The sequence below is a fragment of the Pogona vitticeps genome, chromosome 2 (assembly GCF_051106095.1).
Source record: "Pogona vitticeps strain Pit_001003342236 chromosome 2, PviZW2.1, whole genome shotgun sequence".
Classification (NCBI taxonomy): Eukaryota; Metazoa; Chordata; class Lepidosauria; order Squamata; family Agamidae; genus Pogona; species Pogona vitticeps.
In genome coordinates, this window is record NC_135784.1 from 7,423,679 (window position 1) to 7,443,715 (window position 20,037).

At 44.4% G+C, this 20,037-nt stretch overlaps 1 protein-coding gene across 2 annotated transcripts; it reads right to left on the reverse strand.

Annotated features, from left to right (window-relative positions):
• Window positions 1–1,418: 1,418 nt before the first annotated feature.
• LOC140703736 (uncharacterized) lies at window positions 1,419–20,001 on the reverse strand. 2 transcript variants are annotated; one of them, XM_078387463.1, is made up of 4 exons: window positions 19,865–20,001; window positions 17,934–18,056; window positions 6,619–6,874; window positions 1,419–5,482 (listed from the first exon to the last, which is right to left on the reverse strand). In XM_078387463.1, the coding sequence occupies exon 4, from the start codon at window positions 5,005–5,007 to the stop codon at window positions 2,434–2,436; it is 2,574 nt and encodes an 857-aa protein (XP_078243589.1). In that variant the 5' UTR covers window positions 5,008–5,482; window positions 6,619–6,874; window positions 17,934–18,056; window positions 19,865–20,001; the 3' UTR covers window positions 1,419–2,433. The 2 variants fall into 2 exon arrangements, with proteins under 2 accessions (XP_078243589.1, XP_078243588.1); XM_078387462.1 differs by lacking the exons at window positions 6,619–6,874; window positions 17,934–18,056.
• Between the last annotated feature and the right edge of the window lie 36 nt (window positions 20,002–20,037).

Below are 20,037 nucleotides of genomic sequence, written 5' to 3' on the forward strand. Positions count from 1 at the left end.
AGTATGGAACTGGTGCTCAGATGAGACCAGGGAATATGGTGTTGGCTTTGCGGTTAGAAATACTCCAGAGTCTATTCAGAATCACAGTGTGGATTTTGAGCTAACAGATTCATCTCTGAAATGGTTGCTGTTGTTTAGTTGTTAAGTCATGTCCGACTCTTTGTGATCCCATGGACCAGGGCATGCCAGGCCCTCCTCTCTTCCACTGCCTCCTGGAATGGCAAGGTATTCTCCCTCAAACTGCTGCGGGACAAATGTAGGGGAAAATAACAACCACTCTTTTTTGCCTTCATGGATGATCTAACAAAGGTCTTTGAGTTGGTTATCAGATAGTGTTTTTTAAAATACTTCCCAAGATTGGATGTCCACGTCAACTCCTTAACATAATCAGGTTGTTTCATTGAAGGGCACTGTAACATGCAGCCCTCACCACACCTGTCCATCACAGCTGAGGCAGTGAGTCATCAACCAATGGTGTGACAGAGGGTGGGACGTAAGGGGAGAAGCTGGTGTATAAAGGGGGGTGAATGTGTGTGAAAGAGGAGATGAGATCAGATCAAATGGCAGAGAGATGAGATAGGATGGAGACTGAGTGTTGAAGTGATCTGAGTGTCAGTGAGAAAGAGTCTGTGATAGCTAGTGCCTAAGTAACAGTGATTGACTTATTTTATTATCAGTGATTTACCATTCCTGTGTTTTGTAATCAATAAACCAAGTTTTTATTTTTGAAAGTTATCCCGGCCTGATGCTATTTATTTTAAGGAATGGTTGGTGGCAGTGAAGTGGAGTAAAGTGTTTTGAAGTGTAGTAGCGACCCCCTTTGTGAGTCAAGAGGGAGGCCGTTTCAGGCACTGTGGTTTTTGATGGCTCAAAATTAGATCTCTTTGACATCAGATGTCAGGGCTGTGTCCTCGTGCCGACTCTGTTTGGCCAGGTTCCTCTACTTCTTTAATTAATAAATTGTCTTTCCTGAATACATTCACCAACAATTCTAAAACCAAATCAAACAGCAACAGGAAAAGCAGGTATCCTCACATTGTATTCCAACCTCGGGAAATCTGTTCTCTCACATATTTTTCCATATATAATCACAGTACAATGTGCTTTATTATTCATGCTTTCATTTTACTTCCAGAGCCGATCCTGGTCAGTGGAAAAGCAGGTCAAGGAGGGTGGTGGCAGCCTGTGCAGGATGGTGAGCGAGATCTTCTGGAACCACGCTGGAGAGATCTCCACAAGGACAAAATGCTAGAGATTTCTCGAAATGAGGTCTCTCCAGGTAAGGATCCCTTTCCCACCTGGGCACAAATTGTGACTGTTATTTCTAACATGCCACTGTTTATAGAAGTGGCCAAACTTTCATAGCTTCAAAGAAGGTCACAACAAATAATCTAAGAACCACCAGTCAACCTCAGAGCTGTTTTACAATACAGGCTATTTATTGGAGACAATGATCATGGAATGGCACCATTCTCCTCAAAGCCAACCTGTCCAAAGTTACCTTCCCGAACAATGGCCTTTTCTGTCTGGTCACCCCCGGTGTCCCTCACAGGCATCCTTTTATTTCCCCATTACTGACTCCAAGACTGGCCTTTCCAATCTAAATCACTACAGATTCTAAGCAGTTCATTTTATGATCTGGTGTCGATTTCTGGTTGTCCCTTTTTTCAACTTTGTGGTAAATTCCTGTGGTTTCTGACTGCTGAAATAGTTTCTCTTTTTACTCAGTAGAGAAAATGTTACATTCCAGGATACAGTAGAAGTCCCATCTGCCTGTTACAAGTCCACTTCTTGATTAATATGGCTAATTAATATAATAGTTCCTCCTCTTCACTTTTCTTAGGAAAACCGATATACTTGGTCCAGAAAGTGAATAAGGATCTTGATGTGAAGGCTTTATTGAAATGGCAGGCATCCAAACTCAGGTCTAATTCTTACTAAGTCTATCCTATCATTCTTAAAGCATAAAACAGAGGAAAATTCTCATCCTATGGTTAAGAAAAGTACACTACTAAATTTCTAAAAAATCATTTCCCAACATTAAAAAAAGTCACCACAAACTAATGGGTTACAGATTGTATTCTAATTAGCTTATAAATGCTCAAATACTCACACACTATGAAAAGCTGCATTGTATAGCTTCTTCGAGGCTTACTTTCATTCAAAATATTTAAATTTCAATCCGAATGTCATTCCCAATAAAATCCTCAGCAGAAAAAGGCAGCTCTCTAACAAAAATATTTAAATTTGCCCATCGAGATGAACACCTGAAAGACGAAAAGTCACAACATTGTTCTTCTAGCAAACAACTTCAGTTGATTCTCTCACATTTCATAATTCCATGCACTTCTATGGTTTTTCCCCTGTGTGAGTTCTTTGATGTAAACGGAAGGATTTGCAGTGACTGAAGCTCTTTCCACATTCCATGCATTTCTATGGTTTCTCCCCAGTGTGAGTTCTTTGATGTGAACTCACGGTAGTGCTCTGACTGAAGACCTTTCCACATTCCATACATTTACATGGTTTCTCCCCAGTGTGAATTCTCTTCCCACATTCCATGCATTTATATAGTTTCTCCCCTGTGTGAGTTCTTAGATGGCAACTCAGGTGATCTTTCCGACTGAAGCTCTTTCTACATTCCATGCATTTATACGGTTTCTCCCCTGTGTGAGTTCTTTGATGTAAATTAAGTTTACTGCTGTGACTGAAGGTCTTCCCACATTCCATGCATTTATATGGTTTCTCCCCAGTGTGATTACTTTGATGCGAACTCAGGTGATCTTGCCGACTGAATTTCTTTCCACATTCTATGCATTTATACGGTTTCTCCCCTGTGTGAATTCTTAGATGGGAACTGAAGTGACTGCTTTGACTGAAGCACTTCCCACATTCTATGCATTTATATGGTTTCTCCCCAGTGTGAGTTCTTTGATGTGAACTCAGGGATATTCGGTGACTGAAGCTCTTTCCACATTCCATGCATTTATATGGCTTCTCCCCAGTGTGAGTTCTTTGATGTAAACTCAGGTGAACTCGCCGACTGAAGTTCTTCCCACATTCCATGCATTTATATGGTTTCTCCCCAGTGTGAGTTCTTTGATGTGAACTCAGGTGAACTCTCTGACTAAAGCTCTTCCCACATTCCATGCATTTATATGGTTTTTCCCCTGTGTGAGTTCTTTGATGTGAACTCAGGGCACTGCTATGACTGAAGCTCTTTCCACATTCCATGCATTTATATGGTTTCTCCCCAGTGTGAGTTCTTTGATGAGATTTAAGGGTACTCTTATCACTGAAGCTCTTTCCACATTCCATGCATTTATATGGTTTCTCCCCAGTGTGAGTTCTTTGATGTGAACTCAAGGTACCGCTGTGACTGAAGCACTTTCCACATTCCATGCATTTATATGGTCTTTCCCCAGTGTGAGTTCTTTGATGTAAATTAAGTTTACTGTTGTGACTGAAGGTCTTCTCACATTCCATGCATTTATATGGTTTCTCCCCAGTGTGAGTTCTTTGATGTGAACTCACGGTACCGCTCTGACTGAAGCTCTTTCCACATTCCATGCATTTATAAGGTTTCTCCACACTGTGAATTCTCTTCCCACATTCCATGCATTTATATAGTTTCTCCCCTGTGTGAGTTCTTAGATGTGAACTCAGGTTATCTTTCCGACTGAAGCTCCTTCCACATTCCATGCATTTATATGGTTTCTCCCCTGTGTGAATTCTTAGATGTAAACTCAACTGACTGCTACGCCTGAAGCTCTTTCTACATTCCATGCATTTATATGGTTTTTCCCCAGTGTGAGTTCTTTGATGTAAATTAAGTTTACTGCTGTGACTGAAGGTCTTCCCACATTCCATGCATTTATATGGTTTCTCCCCAGTGTGATTACTTTGATGCGAACTCAGGTGATCTTGCCGACTGAATTTCTTTCCACATTCTATGCATTTATACGGTTTCTCCCCTGTGTGAATTCTTAGATGGGAACTGAAGTGACTGCTTTGACTGAAGCACTTCCCACATTCCATGCATTTATATGGTTTCTCCCCAGTGTGAGTTCTTTGATGTGAACTCAGGGATATTCGGTGACTGAAGCTCTTTCCACATTCCATGCATTTATATGGTTTCTCCCCAGTGTGAACTCTCTTGCCACTTTCCATGCTTTTATATGGTTTCTCCCTTGTGTGAGTTCTTTGATGTGAAATCAGGTGATCTTTCCGACTGAAGCTCTTTCCACATTCCATGCATTTGTATGGTTTCTCCCCAGTGTGAGTTCTTTGATGGGAACTCAATTTATCTCTCTTATTGAAGCTCTTTCCACATTCCATGCATTTATATGGTTTCTCCCCAGTGTGAGTTCTTTGATGGGAACTCAGTTTACCTCTCTGACTGAAGCTCTTTCCACATTCCATGCATTTATATGGTTGCTCCCCAGTGTGAGTTCTTTGATGTGAACTCAGGTGAGCTTGCCGACTGAAGTTCTTTCCACATTCTATGCATTTATACGGTTTCTCCCCTGTGTGAATTCTTAGATGTGAACTGAAGTGACTCCTCTGACTGAAGCTCTTTCCACATTCCATGCATTTATATGGTTTCTCCCCAGTGTGAGTTCTTTGATGTGAACTCAAGGTACTGATCTGACTGAAGCTCTTTCCACATTCCATGCATTTATATGGCTTCTCCCCAGTATGAGTTCTTTTATGTGATCTAAGCGTACTGCTATGACTGAAGTTCTTTCCACATTCCATACATTTATATGGCTTCTCCCCAGTATGAGTTCTTTTATGTGATCTAAGCGTACTGCTTTCACTGAAGCTCTTTCCACATTCCATGCATTTATATGGTTTCTCCCCAGTGTCAGTTCTTTGATGTGGTCTAAGCGTACTGCTTTCACTGAACGTCTTCTCACATTCCATGGGTTTATATGGTTTCTCCCCAGTGTGAATTCTTAGATGTAAACTCAACTGACTGCTACACCGGAAGTTCTTTCCACATTCCATGCATTTATAAGGTTTCTCCCAAGTGTGAGTTCTTTGATGGCAACTGAGCGTACTGCTCTTACTGAATCTCTTTCCATGTTGTAGGCATTTGTATTGTCTCACTGCTCAGGGATTTGTCACTTGAAGTACAATCACTGTGCATCATTATGCTCTTTCCTTTTTCTATGCATTGACCTCGTTTCTCCTCTAGGTAAACTATGCGAAGTCCACTTTCATCTGAGGAACCCTTGAATGTTTATCTGCCCAGGGAAATTTTTGTCCTTTTCCTTGTTGATTTTTTCACCTGATCAGAAGTGCATCAAATTCTATAGCTGTCGAAGCTGGAGTTTTCTTTATCTCTTTTTTTTCCTGGCTTCCCTTCTTCCCTTTTCCTCCTTTTAATGTGTAAAGAACTTTTTTGTTGTTCCACACTTGGGTTTTCTTTTTAATGAAAGACTGACTGGCTCTACAGAATTGCAGTTGTCCTCTTCATCGCCTGATGGAGGGGAAGAAAGAGATGAAAGAGGACTGTAACATAAAATACCTTACTTGTTTTCGCAAAGGCTTTCACGGCCAGGATAGAATGGTTGTTGTGGGTTTTTTGGGCTCTTTGGCTGTTTTGAATGTTGTTCTTCCTAATGTTTCACCAGTCTCTGTGGCCAGCATGTTTAGAGGACAGCACTCTGTGCTCTGCTCTGGTGTAGTTTGTTTGGGACTCCCAATCAACCAAAGAAACTACAACAGAGTATTCCCAAACCAACTACACCAGAGCACAGAGGGCTGTCCTCTGAAGGGCCCGAAAAACCCACAACAACCAAATACAGTGGTGCCTCGCTTAACGATTGCTTCGTATAACAAAAAATTTGCCTAATGATGCCTTTTTCAGAGCGATCTTGCACTTCGCTTAACGATTTTCCCTATGGGCAATTTTCACTTAATGATTTCAGGACCATGCTTTGCTTAACGATTAGGTTTTCAGTCCCCTTGTTTCGCTTAACGATTTTTTTGACAGCCCCGTTTTTGCTATTTTTAAAATATTCTAAAATGTTTAAAAATGTTTAAAATGCTTGGAATCGTTAGAGCACCTAATAAAACCTTCATTAACTTAATTTGGCTTTGTTCTGAGTCTTTTTGAATTTTTGTGAATTTTTCCCCCATCGAAATAGGTTTCAATGCATTTCAATGGGTTTCGCTTAACTTTTTTTCCTATGGGGATTTTTGCGTAAGGACGGTAAAGGTAAAGGTTCCCCTTGATAATTTTTTCCAGTCGTGTCTGACTCTAGGGGGCGGCGCTCATCCTGCTCTTCAAGCCATAGAGACAGCATTTTGTCCGAAGACAATCTTTCCGTGGTCACATGGCCAGTGTGATTTAGACACGGAACGCTGTTTACCTTCCCACCATGGTGGTACCTATTTATCTACTCACATTTGCATGCTTTCGAACCGCTAGGTTGGCGGGAGCTGGGACAGGCGACGGGTGCTCATTCTGTCGCGTGGATTCGAACTTATGACTGCTGGTCTTCTGACCCTGCAGCACAGGCTTCTGTGGGAAATGGTGTTTCGCATAACAATGTTTTCACATAGCAATTTGTTTTGAACCAATTAAAATAGTTAAGCGAGGCACTACTGTACCTTTCTTGTTTGGAGGATTTCAAATCCCCAGGACCAGATGAGCTCTATCCAAGGATACTGAACAAACTGGATGAAGAAATTGCAGAACCACTGTGTAATATTCTCTTCTCATCATGGGAAGTGGGTCAAGAGCTAGGCAGGTGGAGGAAAGCTGACACTCTTCCTATCTTCAAAAAGGGGAACCAGGGAACTGCAGACCAGTCAGCCTGACATCCATCTCAGGGAAGGTTCTTGAGCAGATTACAGAATAGACACTCTGCAAGAAGATCCAAAACAATGAAGTAAAACCCGAAAGCCAACGTAGAAAGACTGAAGGAACTCAGCATGTTAGGCTTTGAGAAAAGGAGTCTGAGGTGAGAGACATGATTCCCCGCTTTCCCCATCATGGCAAACAGTTTATAATGTGTATTGGTCTGGTCTCTGTGGTTTGTTATTTGTTTTCTTTTGTTAAGTTCTATTAATTTTTTTTCCTCACTTCATCCTAATCTCTACTGGTCTTACATAATTGGAGAATTCCTCTTCACCTTCTGATGGGACGACTTCCTGCACGAAAGCTGGTCCATGCCCGTCTAAGGACAAAACGATCCAAAGCCAGTATTTAGAAAATCGATAGAAATGAAAGTCAGAGGGATGAGGGAAAACCTCGTGCTAAGAACATCATGGGAGGTTCAGAGTGGTTCCCCCACTTGACAGCAGAACCGTCGCTAACATCCAGAAAATCATGGGAACCGAATGTTCCATTCATAACAGAGCGACTAATCTCTCGGAACTTAGTCGATTCAATTTCTGAATGGGAAGGTTTAGGGTCCCTCTTATGTTCTGAAAACTCCTGGAACCACTGGCTGCTTGCATGGGGACTACAGATGGTATGCTCATTGCTTGTTACAGGAAGTGCTGGATGGTTCAAGAATGGGTTGTAGAAGAGGGAGGAAGGTGTACTTAAGGGATGGAATGGTTTACATTTTAATTCAAGTCTGATGAATTAACCTATCTAATACATCAATGTTATGAAATGCAAAACAGACATCTGAGTTTAAATCCCACCGACTATTGTTTTTGCTTCACTATCACTTGAGAGGGTGGAGATGTAAATTAACCTGGAAATTTAGCTAATACCTTAACTATTGACCCAATAAAACTATAATTAGAACTTCAAATTTTATAATTGATCAACCCTACTTAAAATTATTTCAACAATCAGAACTGATTAACTGTGAAATTATATCACTGCAATTTTAAAAACTGAATACACCAATTGATTCATTGATTTTTCCCCCAGTGATAAACTTTATTTATTTGTTTATATTTTTAAAGAATGAAAAGGCAATCCACCATACAGTATTACAAATAATACATACAAAGTCATTCCCCACAATTCTCCAAATCACGTTTATACCACTCCCCCTCACCTTTTAAAGAAATATTGACCAACAAAGAATGGGAGTTGGAAAAAGAAATAGAGGGCCAACTCCCATTCTTAGATGTCATGGTCCTACACAAAACTGACCTCCGACTGGGACACAAGGTCTACAGAAAACCTACCCACACAGACCGGTACCTACACAAAAACTCCAACCACCACCCACAGCAAAAAAGAGGCATAATTAAAACACTGGTAGACCGTGCAAATCGGAACTGTGAAGCTCAGTTTCTCAGCACAGAATGCAACCATCTGAATTGGGCCCTACAGGCAAATGCCTACTCCAAAAATGAAATTTCAAGAGCCATCAAACCAAGAAAACAACAGCGAACTGAAGAAGAGAAACAGCCACCCAGAAAGTATTTCTGCCATACATCAAGGGGGGGGGGATCACAGACCGCATGGGGAAACTTTTGAAAAAACACAACCTACAAACAGTATTCAAGCCCACCACAAAAATACAACAAATGTTACAGTCAGCAAAGGACAGAAGGGACCCCCTCACTACTGCAGGAGTATACTGGAAACCTTGCAGTTGTGGCCAGGTATATATTGGAACCACAAAACGAAGCATCCACACCAGAATCAAGGAACACGAGAGATACTGTAAACAACCAGAAAAATCTGCAGTAGCTGAATATGCCTAAAACAGGACATGAAATTTTATTTCAAAATACTGAAATACTGGACAACAGCAACAATCACTACATCAGACTGCACAGGGAAGCCGTTGAAATCCACAAGCCCTTCAGCAAAAAAGAGGAAAGTGTGAAGTTCAACAAAACTTGGCTCCCAGCTCTCAAAAATACAGCGTGCAAAAGGTCAACAAATTCTACCCAGCCACAAGGACAGGGGATCAAAAAGACCAGCTAATGACACCCATCAACCACAGTGGCAGATAATCTCTTCTCCTTATCACCAACAATACGCCCACAACAAGACATACTAATCACCCATCTACAGAAAAAGACAAAAGCCTATCCCACAGCCATAAATACTGGACTCCCAAGCCAACTACACCAGAGCACAGAGTGCTGTCCTCTGAAGATGCCATCCACAGAGACTGGCGAAACGTTAGGAAGAACTTCAGAACACGGCCTGTGGCCACCTCCTCATACGTCACAGAGAAGCCACTATTTCACACTCTCTATCTTTATTCAACAAGCTGCCACCAACCACACACATATATCTGACTCCTCAGACAAAGGTATGGATTTAAAATTGAAAATGATTGTTTATTGTAAGAAGTAAATACATAAATAAAGTATCCCTTCAATCACACTATCACTCAGACCTTATATAACAGTGCTTCATAACTTGTACATGCCTTCAGTTCCTTTTTAGACTTAACCAAGTCCCTAACCGGTCCTTAACCAGTCCCTATCTGACTCACACATCACTCACTCCCCCCTTATATACATAACTCCACCCCCTGGAGTCCCACCTCCTGCCCTGCCATAGGCAGATGAGCTCCAGCAGTATCAGTGACAGGCAGGTGACGTCATCGCAGCCGTCGCATACCTCCCCCCTTATAAAGTTGTTTTGCGGTGAAAAGCTATAGTGCTTTTCATCACAAAACAACAGCAGGTAAAATATATCATCAAACACAACATTTCAATAACTATCATAAACATACCACATTTGTATGCATACACATACCTACCATTAATACTTACTTTAAATAATAAATACACATATATCAAGGTATAGAACAATATACTCAACATTGCAATACATATCATAACAGTCAACATTCAGATATACTTCAAGAGTCCATATCGCTTCATCCGTTGTCTTCTGGTCTTCTGGATAAGGCATCAGCAACACAGTTCATAGTCCTTCTGACCACCTTAACCTCAAAGTCATAGTCCTGTAAGAGAAGTGCCCACCTCATCAGCTTACTGTTCTGGGCTTTCATAGTCTTTAGCCACATTAGAGGTGAGTGATCGGTGCACAAAATAAAATGTCGACCCCAGATGTAGGCTTTCAGTTTCTGGATCGCGAACATGATCACCCAACACTCCTTCTCAATGGTAGACAAGTGCTTTTCTCTCAGTTGCAGCTTCTTACTTAAGTAGGACACAGGATGTTGGTCCCTGTCGTTATCTTGTTGACACAGCACTGCTCCAACTCCGGCATTAGACGCGTCGGTGTAGATGATGAATTCTCTGCTGAAGTCAGGAGCATGCAGCACAGGATGGTTGGTTAAAGCTTCTTTCAGCCGACCAAACGCCACCTCACAGTCTTGGGACCAGGAAACAGGGTCACTGCTCCTTTTCTTCGTCAGCTCCGATAATGGTGCAGCAATCTCACTAAAGTTGGGAATAAACTTTCTATAGTACCCTACCAGACCCAAAAAGGATCTTACTTTCTTTTTGGTATTGGGTCTGGGCCATTTAAGAATTGCCTCTACCTTGGTCTCTAGGGGTTTGATAAGGCCTCCCCCAACTCTATGACCTAGGTATTTCATCTCAGGGCTCCCCAGCTGACACTTACTGGCTTTTACAGTTAACCCAGCATCCTTTAATCTTTGTAACACTATTTCTAAATGACATAGGTGATCCCGCCAGGTGTTGCTAAAGATCCCTATATCATCGATGTAAGCCACAGTAAATGCACTGAGCCCTTGCAACGTTTTGTCCATTAGCCTCTGAAATGTAGCTGGTGAATTTCTAAGGCCAAAACTGAGGACCCGGAATTCAAACAGACCGAATGGACTACAAAATGCTGTTTTCTCTTGGTCCCTAGGGTCTATTCTTACTTGCCATAATCCTTTAGTTAAATCTAAACACGAAATGTATTTGCAGCCACCAATAGTCTCAATTAGGTCATCAAGCCTGAGCATAGGATATGCATCAGGTTTAGTTACGACATTTAACTTCCTGTAGTCTACACAGAACCTGACACTGCCGTCCGGCTTGTCCACTAAAACTACAGGGGCTGGCCAAGTGCTAGACGATGGTACAATAATTTGATCTTTCAGCATTTCATCTAGCTCTTTGCGTACTTTCTCTACATAAGGCCCTGTTACTCTGTACGGAGTTACAGACTGAGGGGAAGCATTCCCTGTATCAATCTTGTGTAGCACTCCCTTGGCAACTCCTGTTTTTTTGGAGAACACCTCTTGATATTTTGTAACTAGTGTTCTCAGAGCACATTGCTGTTCACTAGATAAAGCAGAGCTGATCTGCACATCTTGTGGATTGAACTTTTGCTGACCCCTCCCTTCCCAGAAGGGTAACTCAAGTTCCTCTTTTTCAGCTGCTTTCATTGCAAACAGCACAATGTTAGTTTCTCTAAAATAAGGCTTAAGGGCATTGACATGAACGACCCTCCTGCCTAAACTTTCATCACCCTCAATAATATAATTGAGGTCACTCATTTTCTGAATCACTCTATAAGGACCATTCCATCTAAGTTGCAATTTGTTTCCCTTAATGGGTCTCAGCATGAGAACCTCATCCCCAGGGTTGAACTGACATTCTCTTGCTCTTTTGTCGCACCACTGTTTCTGTTTGGACTTTTTAGCTGTTAAATTCTCAACAGCTAAATCCATATTCCTTTTGAGGCAGTTCATTAAGGAATCAATATAAGTTACTACATTTTGGGGATCTTCTTCAATACACTGTTCCCAATTTTGCTTGACTAGATCAAGCGGTCCCCTCACATGTCTCCCAAATAATAGCTCGAAAGGACTGAACCCAGTACTTTCCTGTGGGACTGATCTGTATGCATATAAGAGTAGTTGTAATTTTTGGTCCCAATTATTTGGATTCTCATGTAAATAAGCTTTGATCATCCTGATAAGGGTCCCATTGAATCTCTCTGTTAACCCATTACTTTCTGGATGATAAGGAGACATTTCTAGGTGTTTGAATCCACAAATCTGCCATAATCTTTTCATAAGTTTGGATGTAAATGAGGTCCCTAAGTCTGTAATTATCTCTGAAGGGAATCCCATCCTACTCATGTAATTTACTAAAGCATCGGTTACAGTCTGGGTCTCAATGTTTCGTAAAGGAATCGTCTCAGGGTATCTAGTGGCATGGTCCACAATGGTTAAAATAAATCTGTTCCCTCGCTTAGTGACTGCGGGCAATGGTCCTATAATATCCACACCTAACCACTTAAAAGGCGTTGATATTACTGGTAAAGGACACAGCTTTGCCTTAGTCTTATCACGGTTATGTCCCTGTTTCTGGCAAACATCACACCTCTGACAGAAACTTCTAATATGTTTTCCCATATAAGGCCAATAGAAATTTTGGGCTATTCTCTGTTTGGTCTTATTTATCCCCAAATGAGCTGAGAAAATGTCTGCATGTCCCTTTTCTAGAATCATAAGGCAATATTTATCAGGCACCACCAACAGACTTTTAACCTCAGGCCCCCCTTTTGCAATATTGATCAGTTTTTCTTTGTAAAGCAACCTGCGTTTTATAATGAAACGTTCAGAATATTCAAGGGTTAATTCTTTGTTATTCACCTTGTCAAAACAGATTTTTAAAGTGGGGTCTGCTATCTGTTCTTTGGCAAACACATTTTTCTGAGGTATCTCTAAAGAAAATGCCTCAGCTTGGGGTATATGTTCCTCATTCTCTTGAAAGTCAGTAACACTACTTGCAGCCTCAATCTGTTCAGACTGGGATCGTGTAATCCCCAAGGCACTCTTGACATGTTTTGTTAAGTCAGTTCCAATAAGAACTGGAGTAGGAATCTGAGAAGAAACCCCAACTCGCCAATTTCCCTTCCATCCTCTATAATCAATTAAAACTTCAGCCACAGGCAATATCACTATCTCTTTCCCAATTCCTTTGAGAGTCAAATGCTGATCAGGAATTAAACATTTCTGAGGTACAATGTCAGCGTGACAGATAGTAACTTGGGAGCAAGTGTCTCTTAAGGCTGTATATTTATTTCCAAAAATATTTATTCTGTCCCCAGCTGAATCCAGTAATTGTGAATTGGTCTGAATAAACAGGCAGTGTCTAATCTCAGCTAAAGGCAATTCTTCATAATCACGAACTCTGCCCACTCAAAGTACCAATTTCAGAGTGCTCAGCAGCTGCCTCTGGTTGCGTTTCCATGGTTACAGAGCTACCACTAGAGGGAGTCAACTGGCTGTTCTGTATACAATATACAGACTTTGCATCTTTTAAATTCACTTTCTGAGGGGAGATTTTTTATTTTGTTTATTCTGAAAACATTGAGAGGCAATGTGTCCTCTTTTTTTACAATAAAAGCAGATTTTATCTCCCAATGAGCTTTTGTTAGTGAATCTTTCTGATTTTTCTTTTCCCTCCAAAATCTGGTTTCTGGACTGGCCTGAAGTCCTTTCAACAAAATGGCCACCCATTTTAGGCTGACCCTGACCTGGCCCTTTGGAGTACTTTGGGTCCCATGTTTTCCTCATGTATTTTCCCTCAGAATTTACAGGCCCCCTTATGTGTGAAATAAAATCAGCTATTTGTGCAGTCTGTCTAATGTCTGAAGGTTTATTTTCCTGTACCAAATATTTTAGTTCTCCGTGGAGTAAGGAATAGAACTGCTCCAAGCCTATAATATCTTTTAATTGTTGAAAAGTCTGTACATTCTCCTGTTCTAGCCACCTGTCCAAACATTTCTCTAAGTTAAAACCAAGCTGTGTATAAGTTTCATCTGATTTCTTGGTAAGCTTTCTAATTTTCTGTCTTAGGTGTTCAGAAGATATGCCAAATCTAAGAAAAACCATCTTTTTAAACTCTGAATAATCTTTACTGAGTTCGATTGGCATGTCAGCATAAACTTCCGCCATTTTCCCACTAATCAGAGACCTTAAAACTATCATTTTCTCTGATTCTCTGAGAGAAAAATCTGAGTACGTTCGTTCAAATGTAGTAAGGAACACTTCAACAGAATCCCCTTGTTTATAAGTAGGGAATTTCTTTAAATCTGCTTTTGATATTTGAACCACGTCAGATTCTCTATTATTATTATTATTGTTCTGGTTCATCATTTCCAATTTTCTTAACTCAAACGCCATCCTCTCTCTCGCCAATCTTTCTTCTCTTTCCATTCTCTCTCTCTCTAATCTTTCTTCTTTTTCCATTTCTAATTGTTTCAACCTAAATTCATGTTCCCAAGTTAATTGAATTCTCCTCAGTTCTGCTAACTGTGCACTATCAATTATATCCTCCTGCTCTGAGGCAAATCTGGCCCCTTCTCCATCAAATGGCTCTCCAACTCTTCCAGACATCTCTGGAGATTTTGGCTCACTCTCAGCCATTTTACTTCGCGTTAAAGGCATGTTTCTTACACAAAAGGCTCCTGACTATTTCCAAGCCTCTGTTTAAAATACTTTTTTCCTTTCCGTGTTAAGGTCTGATATAAATTAGCAGTGTGTTCCAGCTGATCTGACACTAGAAACTGTAACTAAGCTTCTATGTCGTCTTCTTTTCCCCTTTTCTGGGCCTCTTGCCAACTAAGGATACTTATATATTTTGTTTTATATTACTGCCTTTGGCTACCTTTAAATTCACCACAGCTCTCTCCACTCACTGGAGCTGTTTTAAAATGGAGACCCCTCAGCCTTGCTGGGCTTGGTCTGTCCTCTCAGAGTTCACCTAACTCAGGACACTCTGACCCACTCGCCACAGCCTCTGCTTAGGGCTACTCTCCCTCACAAAAATGGCCACTACAGAGCTCATAAATCAGTTCTCCCACACTGAAGCCAAGCACCTCTCCACTAGATTTGCTCCCCTTGAGTCAAATCCTAGAGATGCCCACGCTTTCCACTTCAGGTGACCCTCACTGAAGTCCTTTTGCTCTTGCCACTTTAGCCAAGGCTTTACTGGCCAACTGGTATCCCACACGCTGGCACCAAATATTATTGTGGCCACCTCCTCATAAGTCACAGAGGAGAAGCCACTATTTCACACTCTCTATCTTTATTCAACAAGCTGCCACCAACCACACACATATAACTGACTCCTCAGACAAAGGTATGGATTTAAAATTAAAAATGATTGTTTATTGTAAGAAGTAAATACATAAATAAAGTATCCCTTCAATCACACTATCACTCAGACCTTATATAACAGTGCTTCATAACTTGTACATGCCTTCAGTTCCTTTTTAGACTTAACCAAGTCCCTAACCGGTCCCTAACCAGTCCCTATCTGACTCACACATCACTCACTCCCCCCTTATATACATAACTCCACCCCCTGGAGTCCCACCTCCTGCCCTGCCATAGGCAGATGAGCTCCAGCAGTATCAGTGACAGGCAGGTGACGTTATCGCAGCCGTCACACAGCCAAAGAGCCTGAAAAACCCAAAACAACCATTAGATCCCGGCCGTAAAAGCCTTTGTGAATACACTATCTGATGACTCTAACCATTTGTGAAATAAGTCCATTTGTGAAATAAGACTAGACACAGAACGCCGTGACGTTCCCACTGCAGTGTACCTATTCATCTACACATATTTTTACAGGCTTTCGAACTGCTAGGTTGGCAGGAGAAACACTATTTTAGCCATTAAAGGAAGTTCCTTCTCCAAATCCCACAAGGTGCTAGTTCCTCTCTATTCAGCATTGGTTAGGCCCCCTCTTGAGTTCCGTGTTTAGTTCTGAACACCACACTTCAAGAAAAGTACTGATAAATTGGACCAAGTTCAGAGGAGGGCAACCAGGATGATCAGAGGGCTGGAAACCAAGCCGTGGGAGGAAAGACAGAAAGAACTGGGCTTGTTTAGCTTTGAGAAAAGAAGGCTGAGGGGACATATGATCACACTCTTGAAAGACTTCAAAGGCTCTCCTACAAAAGAGGGGCAGGATCCTCCCAGAGTGCGGGACATGAAAAAATAGGCTGAACTTTACAGAAAGCCAGATTTAGGCTGAATCAGGCGAAACCTCTTAAGTCTTGACAGTGGAATGACCATGGGATCATTTACCTTTATTGGATAGAGGGTTGGACTACATGGCCTTACAGGCCCCATCCACTTTCACTATTCTCTGATTCTGTACCTCAAGAGGTGATGAACCAGCCCTGGGGGTGTTCAAAAGAAATTTAGACAACCACCTGGCAGATATTCTTTGATGTGTTTACCTTCACTGAGCAGAGGGCTGGACGGGATGGCCTCAGATTCCCCTCCCAACTTCATGATTCTGGGACTCATGCTTTCTGAGGGGCAGCCTGCATTAGAGAACGTCTCACTGCACATGCGCGAGTCCCCTCTCAGCTGAGGGGCAGGTGCACAGGGAGCCCAGCCTCTGCAAGCAGCTGCTAGCCTTCCTCTCACGATGGCAGCAGTGGCAGCAGGAAAAGTTAAGGAGGCCAGAGGGGCCACAGGAATGGAGTGGAGGGAGGAAGGGTGTTTGGGCAGGAGGGGGGCCAATGAACCAAAAAGTTCAGGAACAGGAGACTGAATTGAGGGATAGGGCCTATATACAGGGTAGTAAAGTCGGGGGGTGGAGAAGCGGGACAAATGGTTTTACCCCATAGGTTGCAGAGGGAGGTGCTTCGATTGTCTCATGACCCACCCCAAGCAGGACCCACCCTGGCCAGAGGAAAACGGCGGTTCTTCGGGCCAAACAGGAGGGAAGAGGTGGACGAAGGCTACCCATCAGGTCCCCAAGGCCCGTTCCCTCCAGCGAACCCACCCCAAGCAGAGCCATGAACACCGAGGCCCCACCGAGGACAGGCCTTTCAACAGAATAGGGAGATTTTCGACAACAGGTTTCTCTAAAAAAGGTCTTCACTGACCAAGGATCTCACTTTTATGAGCTGGACCTTTGGACCGACGTGGTAATTTTAAGGGGCGAATCACCGAAGGTTTCCATTTGTAATTCCCATGCAAATGGGCATGTGGAAAGGTTTAATCGAACACTGAAGTTAACATGTTTACACCTGTGGAGGAACCAGTGGTGGGAGGGAACCACCAAGAACAATCCTTAATTTAAAAAAAACAACAGATTTCTTGCCACTTCTTGCTCGCCTCCTTTCTCATTTCCTGAAATAATCTTTTCTCCTCTTCCGCAGCCTGAGCAACGCCTGCCACCTGGCAGCAGTTGAGGTTCCCCCCACAGCCTGGGATCAGGGCCCCAGTGGTTCGGGCACAAAGCTCTGCCTCCCTTCCTTGGCTGTGGTTTTTTCCCCCCTTCCTTCCGGATCACTCCCTTGCCTGCCCACAAGTTTAGGAGACCGAGGCACCCCATCCATGCCGGATGCAGGGGAAGAGGGCTCTCTGGAGAGGGGGGGCCTGGTGCTCTCGGGAGCATCTGGTGGGGGCACGGGGAGAGACAGGAAAGGGAGCTAAGAGGGGCCCCGGGCCTGATCCACCACAGGGCTCTCCTGAGGTTCTTATGTATCTTCCTCTAGGAGAAAGGCGAGAGGGAAAAGGACTCCCTCTCCCACCTTTCCTTCTCCAAAAGAACGGGACACCCAGGAGTGTCTTAGAAGGAAAAATTTAGGAGACTCCCACACCAAACTGCCTCTCAACCACAGCAGTTAAGGCAGGGTTGAGCTGAGGAAGATTGTGAACTAAAATAATAACAACACTCTGCACCTGTTCAGAGAGGCAGCATGGTAGATAACCGAATAGGGGATATTGCAATCTGGGCTTGAAGCTGCACTTGGCCCATGAAACTCACTGGTTGTTTCCCTCCTTCTGGGGCCTTCTTTTGGGAAACCCGAGGTCTCCTCTTCCCCACCCCACCGGGGTTGGCTGGAAGCCCCTTCACAGGCTACGAAACACAGAGAGAAAGGGAGAGGGAGAAAAATCCTTCCACCCACCCACCCCAAACTGCCACCTGGGTTTCCATGGTAAGTGCCAGGTCCAGATGTATCCCCAAGCTGCGGACTTCACTCTTTGCAGCAAGGGCTGTCCCCCCAAAAGGAAAGGGAGTCACTATACCGCTGATGGAAGGGTCTCCCACCCTCAAGACCTCCGTCTTGTCCGGGTTCAGCCTCAATCCATTCGACTGCATCCATTCCAGTACAGTTTCCAGGCAGCGCTGAAGGGACAGGACGGCATCTCCTGCAGTAGGTGGAAAGGAGATGTAGAGCTGTGTGTCATCAGCATGCTGATGGCACGATGCTCCACACCCCTTGATGACCCCGCCCAGCGGCCTCATATAGATGTTGAACAGCATTGGGGAGGTAATCAACCCCTGCGGAACCCCACAGCTGAGACTCTACGGGGCCGAGACACTCTCCCCAAGCTGTACTCTCTGGGGACGGTCCTCCAAGAAGGAACGGAGCCAGGCAAGCGCGAGGCCACTTATCCCCATCTCGGAGAGCCGCCCCAGGAGAATACTGTGGTTGATGGTATGAAAGGCAGCTGAGACATCGAGGAGGACCAATAAGGATATATTGCCCCCATTGGCCTCCCTCAACAGGTCATCCAACAGTGCGACCAGTGCCGTCTCTGTACCATAGCACGGCCTGAAGCCCGACTGAAATGGGTCCAGAGCGTTGGCTTCGTCCAGAAGCACCTGAAGTTGATCTGCCACCACCCTCTCGACCACTTTGCTGAGGAAGGAAACATTGGCGACGGGCCTATAATTTCCAGTGTTATCCGCCGCCAAATTTGGTTTCTTCCTAATGGGCCTAATGAGTGTCTCCTTGAGGGCAAGGGGGACCTTGCCCTCCTGAAGAGACCCATTAATTATTGCAGTGGCCCATTCAGTTGTTACCGGCCTGGCTGCTTTGATTAGCCAAACCGGGCAAGGGTCAAGAGAGGAGGTGGAGGCCGGATAGCGATCAAGCGCCTTGGCCACCACATCTGGTGTCACAGGCTGAAAAGAGTCGAGAATTACCGGGCAGGACGGAGCTCTGGACATCTCTGCTCAATCCATTGTGTTTTTTTAAAAAAGGAGAAAGGTCATGGCGGATGGCCTCCACTTTTGATTTAAAAAACGCTGCAAACTGGTCAGGTGAGATGCTAGCGGGGGAGGGCCTTCACCTTCCTGTTTTTCAGAATGGAAAGAGGGGCAGGGGGTGAGAGCAGAAGGTGTGGAGCTTCAAACGGGGATGGGGGAGATGGACAGACAGGAGAGGGGAGGACCATGTGGAGGGGTCCGAACGTCTCCTTATTCTTCCCCCACCAACAGGGTCTGCGATGCCCACCTTCCCTAGGACGAGAAGCAGGGAGTGTCCCCGGGGGGGGGGAGCCCTTTTCCAGGCAGCTCAAGCCCTTTAGGGGGAAATGCCCTCTATCAAACCCCTACCCCCCTTAGTGGCCCCCATGGCCAGGACCAGCATTGCAACAAGTCTTTCTCCTTGGAGAAGGGGTCGCAACTCACAAACACACACAGCCACCCCACCATGCAGAGACAGCGCCCTTCCCGGGGAAAGCTAGCCCATCCTCCCCACCCCACGGGCACCCTCTTGTCAGAAACAGGGTGGGGGCCCCAAGGCGGAAAGAGAAGTCTGGGGAGGGATTTTTGCAGGAGGGGTTTTGCTACTCCCGCTTCCCACCCACCCCGCCCCCCCTCCGCGGTTTTCTTCCACAAGATCAGAGCCCGGGAAGTGGGGAGGCCGAAAGGGGCAACAGCGGGGAAGGGGGGGGCTTTCTGCCCACCCAGATCAGGCACCACCATAGAGGCAGAAGAAGGGGGGAAAGCCCCACCTTTCCCCCCCCCCAAGACATTGTGAAAGGAACTCGACTTCTGTATCACTTCTGGGCCACTCGGGGAGGGAGGGGGCCCTGATTCATACGTGGCTTTGTGCGTTGCAGACCGAGCGGGAGGAGGGGCCCCATCCGGACTGCAGGGCCTTTGTGGGGGGGGTTTGTTTGTTTCTTAGCCCCCCCCCGTCGGCGTCTTGCCCCTCCGGATTGCTCACCTCCTGGCAGCTCCTCTTTTCTGGCGGGAAACTAGCGAGGAAGCCCCTACCGCCCCCCCCTTGCAAAGCGGCCTTTTCCCTTGGGGGGGAGCCTAGAGGCGTAGGGGGGGCAGGAGGAGGACGCCGGACTCCCAGCTTCTCACCTCTTTGGAGCGGCTTCTCTTCTCCTCCCC